This window comes from Myotis brandtii, unplaced genomic scaffold, assembly GCF_000412655.1.
Source record: "Myotis brandtii unplaced genomic scaffold, ASM41265v1 scaffold986, whole genome shotgun sequence".
In the NCBI taxonomy this organism is placed as follows: domain Eukaryota; kingdom Metazoa; phylum Chordata; class Mammalia; order Chiroptera; family Vespertilionidae; genus Myotis; species Myotis brandtii.
The window spans coordinates 632,486-640,290 of NW_005372102.1; the positions used below are offsets into that span (position 1 = coordinate 632,486).

The window sequence follows — 7,805 nt, forward strand, 5'->3', positions numbered from 1 at the left end:
CACTGTACGTGCGCGTGGTATTTTGTGGAAGAGCCACACTCAAGGGGCCAAAGAGCTGCATGTGGCTCTCGAGCCACAGTTTGCCGACCACGGCCCTATGGGAAACGAAGGAATGAGTGGAAAGCAGAAGCAGAGACCTGCCGTCACCTGGTCGCTAAGTCCGCATGACCAACCTCCCAGTCCTCTGCTTGGGTTTTGGAAATCCTCAGGGAAAAGACTTTTTCAAAAGGGGGGAGGGGCCCGCAGCACCAATACAGCGCCTGCCCCTGCCCCCCCCGCCCCCCCAGCTGTGCTGTCACTACACAGTGTCACACTCGCTCCAGGTCATGTTCTGTCCCTGCGGCTCTGCCTGCTTCCCAGCCACCGAGCTCACTGACGAAGTCACCTGTCCTGGCTCACCCGCACGTCTGTAAACTCCACACTTGGTCTCCCTCCCTTCCCCGCTGCAGCTTCCCTCCTGTGCAGCACGTGGGCAGTGCCGGCATTCCGTGCACCAGAGACCCAGACAGCCTGGGCCACACGGGGGTTATTCGAGGCATCGGGCATCATGAATGATGAACCTTTCCCCAGACTAACCCACGGTTATGCCCCAGGCAGGAGCACCAGTGCCCTCCCCCCTGTTCCATGAGCCAGTGCCCTCCCCCCTGTTCTATGGGCCAGGGTTCCCCTCCCTGTTCTATGGGCCAGGGTTCCCCTCCCTGTTCTATGGGCCAGGGTTCCCCGCCCTGTTCTATGGGCCAGCGCTCTCCCCCCTGTTCTATGGGCCAGCGTTCCCCTCCCTGTCCTACGGGCCGGCCGGTGGGAGTACTGCAGGTATTTCATGAAACTGTCTCTCTACTCTAAACTCCACTTACGGCCACATCGCCTGCAGAGTTCATGAAGTACTAAAGGGTTAGTACCCTGGGCTGTGAACAGCTACAAATGAGGTTTTGGTACTGCTGACTTCATTGTAAAGAGCCATGTCCTGTGAGAAGTTCAATATGTATTTAAAAGAATTGAATCCAAATTCAGAATCACAAATCCTTCACAAACCAAACTGTTTTATGTTCTGTGGTATTTCTGTTTGCTTTCAACTTGAGCCCTCGTCTCCAGAAACACAGCCTCTGCACATTTTTAAGGAAACCTGACCACTCGGCTTCTGGGAACACCGCCCTGTCTTCTAACTGACCCTACAAAACGGCTCATATTTTTGGCATCTGTACACACACACACACACAGACACACACACACAAACACACACACACACAAACACACACACAAACACACACACACAAACACACAAAACACAAACACACACAAATACACACACACACACACACACACACACACACACACACACAGTGAGTCCTGGCAAGAGCTGCTGGTCGTGGAAGTTGCAGACCAAACGGAGAGAAACCAACCTGGCATGACTCCGGAAGTGTGTGTCGAGTCACGTCCTGGCTAAACAGTCCTCACGCTCTCACTCTGACAAAGGGTGTGCGCCTCACTCAGAAGATACCGAATGGTTACATTAAAGCCACATTTCAAAATCTGCAAAGCCTAGAGAGTAAGCTGATGACAATAGGGGTAACTCGGCTTGTATGGATACGAAAGGGTCACAGCCTACACTTAAGAGTTAACACAACACAAAGCTATTAGAAGGAAACATGGGCAGAAATCTTCAGGGCCTTGGATTAAACAACAGTTTCTTAGCTTTGACATAAAAAGCACTACAAAGGAATGAAATGCTGACACACATGACGACAGGGATGACCCCTGAAAACTCACTGCTAAGTGAACAAAGACATCAGGAGGGACAGGAGTGCGTGTACCCAGACGGGAGAACAGGCCAGTGGGTGAGGACAGAGGAGTGGTGGCCTGGGGCTGGGGCGGGCAGTGACTGCTCCGTAGTGAGTATGGATTTTCTCCTTGGGGTGATGAAATGTTCTGAAACTAGATTAATGGTGATGGTTGCACAACTGTGAATATACTAAAAACAATGAGTCATACTTTAACAGGGCAAACTGTGTGGCGTACCTCAATAAAGCGGATATAAAAAATTATTGAAATAATGTATTTCCCCCAAATACAATGACCAGCATGGTCACCAGGGAACCTGGCACAGCAGACAGGCTGACATAAACAAGGACACGCGCAGCGCAGACGGGCGCAGGCCCACCACCCTCCACCGAACCCAGTCGGAACGCCAGGCCCGCTCCGTGCTGGCTGTGCAGGTAAAGGGCTAAGCAAACATTCCTGAACATAAACAAGGACATGCACAGCGCAGACGGGCGCAGGCCCACCGCCCTCCACCGAACCCAGTCGGAATGCCAGGCCCGCTCCTGGCTGTGCAGGTAAAGGGCTAAGCAAACATTCCTGAGAGAAGCAGCTGGAAATTCTAGAACTAAAAGCTACCATAAGGACACAGTGAACAGGGACAAGTTTAATAGAAGATTAGACACAGCTAAAAAGAGAAACAGTGAGCTGGAAAGTAACAAGAAGAAGTTGACCAGACTAAACATTCTTTTAGAAGGGGGACAGTAAATACCAGGAGAAGAGAAGAGGTAGGATATAGTGAAAAGGCCTCACAGGTGTTTAAATGCCGTCAGGAGGCAGGGAGGAAATGGGGCCAAGTTATATTTGAAGAGAAATGGCTGAAATTTTTCCTGAAACTTAGAATGATGACAACCCACAGATTTCAGAAGCCCAAGGAGTCCCAAGCAGAATAAATAGAAAAGAATCTGCATCCCGGGCCAATACAGTGAAACTAGAACAGCCAAGGAAGACGTGCTGGAAGCAGCCTGCAGATGGGCCAGAATGTCCTGAGAAGCGCCACAGTGATCGCCCTGAAGTCACCAGGACATCCCACGACCAAGGACCAAACTGTTCGGGTTGACCTGTTTGCGCCTGCCTGAAAAAATACACATTAAAATAGAGCCAGATCTGAGCAGCTGGCGATGCAGCGGCTCAGAAGCCACGCGGACCACTTGCCTTCAGCCACTGCTCGGCCTGCTCCCGGCTCTGCACCGCGAGGACCAGGGGGTCGGTGCCCTGCTGCGTGATCTTCAGCTCGTGCTGCTTCTTCTTGCCGTCCTTCGGGACGTAGGCGATGCTGCAGCCCGGGAGGGGCAGCTCCATCTGCGGCTGCTGGTCCTTGGAGCTCTTGTAGCACTGCACCGACAGAGACACCACGTCAGGGCACGGGCTTGGGCGGGAACACCCATAACATGTGGCAGAATGAACTCAGGAGTGTGGGCGCGGCACCCGGAGGTCTGACCACCAGGAGTGTGGGGCTGCTCGGCGATTGGAAAAGGGACCGGCAGGCTCCCACCGGCACCTGCTCCACACCCACGCTCACCTCCGTGCATGTGAAAATGCATCTACCCAGGACCTCAGCAAAGTCTACCGACCGTCACTGACACGGCCAGCGGAAACCAAGAGGCCCTGCGCTGACAGCTGGCGATCTAACGGAGCTTCCTCAGTAGGTCCCCTGACTACGATTTAGTAGGTTTGTGGACGTGCACAGCCCTGCACACTTGGTGTCCCTGCCTCACCCCCACCCTCTCTCTGAAAGACAGACGAACGACTTCAGTAAGAGCACAAATATCAACACGTGGCGTACAACGGTGTCTGCACAGGTTGGCCTCCTAGTTGAGTAGAGGACCCGCCATCTGGGCCCAGCTCTGTCGCTACTGGAGCTGGGCTCTGGGCGTTCGCTACGTTTCCTGAGCCTGTTTCCTCGCTTGTAAAAGGAGTGGCTGGTACTTACTGGAGTTACATGAAATGATTGGTAACGACAACATCTACTCCCAAGTAGCGAGTGTCATCATCACAGGAGGCACCTCCTGCACCTCAGCCTCACAGATGCCTGTTTTGCAGAGTAAGTTAACCTGGTTTAGGACCTTCGTTAAGTAACCTGTAACTTTGGTTACGTAACTTACCAATGCCAGGTGACCGAACACGTGGCCGACCCAGGACTCCAGCCGCAACCCAGGCGAGTCCTACACTTGCCTCTAAGCCATCCCCTGAGGAATGGGTACATGAATGCCTATTTTCAGAAGTAATTATCTACAGTTCCAAAACCATGCCTCTTGAATGACACGTGGATGAAATATATCCACTTTTTAAAATATTTCAAATGATGGCTGCCCTGTCTAAAAAGGAAGAACCGTCCTAGCCAGTTTGGCTCAGTGGATAGAGCATCAACCTGCGGACTGAAGGGTCCCAGGTTCAATTCCAGTCAAGGGCACATGCCCAGATTGTGGGCTCGATCCCCAGTAGGGGGCATGCAGGAGGCAGCCAATCAATGATTCTCTCTCATCATTGATGTTTCTCTCTCTCCCTCTCCCTTTCTCTCTGAAATCAATAAAAATATATTTTTTAAAAAGCTTAAAAAATAAATAAAAAGGAAGAACAAAAAATACACCCAAGCCAATAGAACTCGGATTGCTGTGAAGGTTACATGTCCCCGGTTTTTCACCGTCTGTGTAGGTGGAAGGGAAACTGAGTACAGAAAGGAACCGTTACAGCTCATGACCTGGCCACGTCCCCAGGGAGCTGATGAGCTGCCTCGGGAGGTCGCTGCGGGGCCCCGGGAAGCTGCTGAGGCAGAGAGCAGCAGGGCATCTACTCGGGTGCCCTCAGAGCAAGGCCGAGGGAAGAAGCCGAAACGCAGCGCACTGCAAGGCGGCGGTGGGCCAGGGGCTCGGAGCTGGAAGGTGCCATCTGACCCCCGAGGCCGGGCCTTCACAGCACCCCTCGCAGTGGATGCAGAGCCGCTGGGAAGGGAGCGTGACGGGAACGGGCGGTCTGCCGGGCCCCTGCAGTGAGGGGGCAGGTCCTTGCGGCCTGCGGGGCTCTGGGCAGAGGGGAGCGGGCTCCGCCCGGAAGGGCAGAAAGACACTGGCAGTGGCGTGCCTCCCAGGAACACTCAAGGCAGCTTGAGACCAGCTTCCTGTTTCCGCCTCTAGTTGCTGCGCTGCTCGGGCTTGGAAAGCACTGGCCTTGCTGTCCTGCTAATCTTTTCTTCAGTGTCAACAGGGGTCATCTGGGCAGTTGGCTCACAGGCCATTTTTGAACCAAAACAAAATCCCTTTATAATAAAAATCGCTAACTTTGTCTCCGCACGTGAGTGAGGACAGCCTTCCACGCGGTTTTCCATTCATTTCTTCTGAGACACTTGCAGCTACTCTAAGTGGTGGGTGCTATCCCCCCGGCTGTGAAGATGGGACTTAGGGCAGGAGACGGAGAATGAAGGAAAAGGAGGGAGGCGTGCGGGCAGCCTGCAGCAGGGGTGCGGCGAGGGTGGCACCAGGACGGGGGACCCCGCGGCAGCAGGCTCCCGCGTGGGTTTCAGAACTGCTCTCACCAGTTGCCTGTGTATTCCCCACCGCCCGCCCCCCCGTGTATTTTTAAAGCATTGATGTAATATACCCACATCTTGCACCATCATGTCAGATTGTTAATAAGTTCCATATTAATCTCCCTCATCTTTTTTTCATTCTTTACTTTAAAATCCCCCCACGTCATTTTTGGCATGTTTTAAATTTGGGAACTTTTAGGCCACACACGTGGAAAAAACATGTACTCTCTCTGCTTTTTAAAAATAATTGAACAAAACCACTAATTAAAAAATATTCAATGTCCTAAGAATCTAGTGAAATAAGATCCCCATAATTCACAGGTGAATCGATAGAGTTAGCTGCCCACTGCAGGGTGACATACAGAAACATAATTTCTCATGTTCTCTTTTAATGACAGAGTTTGAGTGATTTTTTCTCTCAAGGTTCATTTGAAGGAAAAACAAAAAGCAAAACATGCTCTAAAAATCATAATTCTGTAACACCAAGGTTCCTGAAGCTGGAAGGAGGTGGGAAGCGCGGCAGGAAGGGCGAGGGGCCGCCATGAGCCGTGCTTGCCTCCCGAGCAGGTCCTGCTGGAGCCTCACCCAGCAGAGGGTCTGTGTCCAGCCCCTGCCTCTCCGTCACTTACCCTCACTTCCTCCTCAGACGCTCACAGAAAGGAAGGGGAGCGGGGGGTGGGGGGGGAGAGGGAAGAGAGAGAAAAAGAAAGGAAGGAAAGAAGGAAGGAAGGAAGGAAGGAAAGAGAAAAGAAAAGAAAGAAAAAAAGAAAGAAAGAAAGAAAGAAACAGGCAGAAAGAGAGAGAGAAAGAACGAAAAAAAAGCTGGCCTTTAGCTTTCCAAAAGAATTTCCTGTGCTGGCCACGCTCCCTGGACCGGCGCAGGCCGCCCCGCCCCCTCTGGCCTGGCTTTGAGGAATCCACTGACTCATGCGAATGGGAAGACCCATCCTGCAGCTTCTGGCCAGTTCAGCTCTGTGCCTTCCCCTCACACAAACCGCAGACACTGCCGGAGGGGGGCCTGCCCTCTGCCTGCTTCAGGGAGCGGGCGAACCTCCGCATTGAAGACACGGCCTGTCCGCCAGCACCGGGACGGCCTGTCGGGGCGCTGCGAGCTCTCCACCAGCCCGAGGCCTGTGCGTCCCGCTCCCCTGGGCTGAGGCTAGCGCTGCTGGCATCTGTGCCACCACGGGGGACGCCGAGGAGCCCTCAGCGCCTGCACACAGGGCCGCCGGCGAGGCTTTACCAGTAGTTTGGTGTCTTTGATGACGCAGAGCAACTTGGTCCACTGTCCGAAGCGCTTCTTGCGCAGCAGGAAGGCACAGATCTTGGCGTCCTTCACCAGGTCCATGGAGGCCTCCTCCGAGGGCCACTGGTGGCGCGTCTTCTTCCCCTTGCCATCCTCCTCCTCCTCATCATACGATTCGTAAGAGCTACTCATCGCATCCGAGTCATAATCTGTCGACAGTAAGAAAGTGAAGACCTTGTTACAGAAACCCTCCCCGGGCTCAGGGGTGCACCCTTCTACCCGCCCGTGAGGACGGGCGTCGGCATCGTGTGCTGGGACATGTTAATGACCATGAGGACACACAGCTCCTCGACCCGGGCAGAGGGGCCCAACGGAGAGCTTTAACTAAGGGCTGGGCAGTGTGCAAGGCTGTCAGGGTCCCACGCTGTCCTGTGTCTGTGGGTAACGAAGGGGGAGGCCTCTGAGGGTCCCCACGCCGTCCTGTGTCTGTGGGAGCTGGGGGTAACGAAGCGGGGGGCCTCTGAGGGTCCCCAGGCGGCAGCTGAGGAGAGTCCCGCGGAGACAGCTACTCGGCAGAAATGGCCCAGGAAACCTGCCTGCCCAGCAGGAGCCTCGGGGGAGATGCCTGCACCCGGCGCCCCTCGCCCTGCAGACACCAGCCGGCACAGTGAAAGCAGCCTCGTGGGTGGGGGGGCGCCCACCAGGACAGGCTCCCGAAAACCCTTCCCTCTGCCCACAGGGAGCGTGCCTCCTCGGACACCTGTTCCACAGTACTGAGCTCTCACTCCGCGGAGTCACAACCCGAGTTCCCGGAGGGGTCGGAGGACACCTGCCCTTCCGCGCCCTCTCTGACCCCCCCACCACGCCCACAGGCCTGGGCCCTGCCTCCTGCCCACAAAAGCCTGGCTCCCCCACCGTCCGCGGCCCCGGCACTCACTTGACGTGATGTATTCCGGAGCTTTCCCAGGACTCAGCGGCACGGCCTCCTCATAATAACCCTCTGGGAGCGAGGACGTGGGCAGCGGGGGCGGCCCGCTGTCGGGGGGCTGCAAACAGAAGGGACAGGAGCGTCGCTGGGAGAGCGCCCGGGCCCCGCAGGCACTGAGGGCGCTTCCCTTCCCCTGGGAAGTCTCTGGGGAAAGGGCGTCGCCCTATGAAGACGGGTCTCCATGACGCTCCTGCTCGCTGGCCCCAGCCGGCCCGGCCACAGGCCCCTCA

At 55.0% G+C, this 7,805-nt stretch overlaps 1 protein-coding gene across 1 annotated transcript in view; it reads right to left on the bottom strand.

Moving 5' to 3' along the window:
- Window positions 1-7,805, bottom strand: part of AFAP1 (actin filament associated protein 1) — a 75,723-nt gene that overhangs the window by 39,429 nt on the left and 28,489 nt on the right. Inside the window, exons 4-6 of the mRNA XM_005886453.2 lie at window positions 7,525-7,633; window positions 6,585-6,796; window positions 2,971-3,150 (exon numbers count right to left, since the gene is read on the bottom strand). Of these exons, the coding sequence (XP_005886515.1) occupies window positions 2,971-3,150; window positions 6,585-6,796; window positions 7,525-7,633 (501 nt within the window). The remainder of the gene's footprint in view (window positions 1-2,970; window positions 3,151-6,584; window positions 6,797-7,524; window positions 7,634-7,805) is intronic.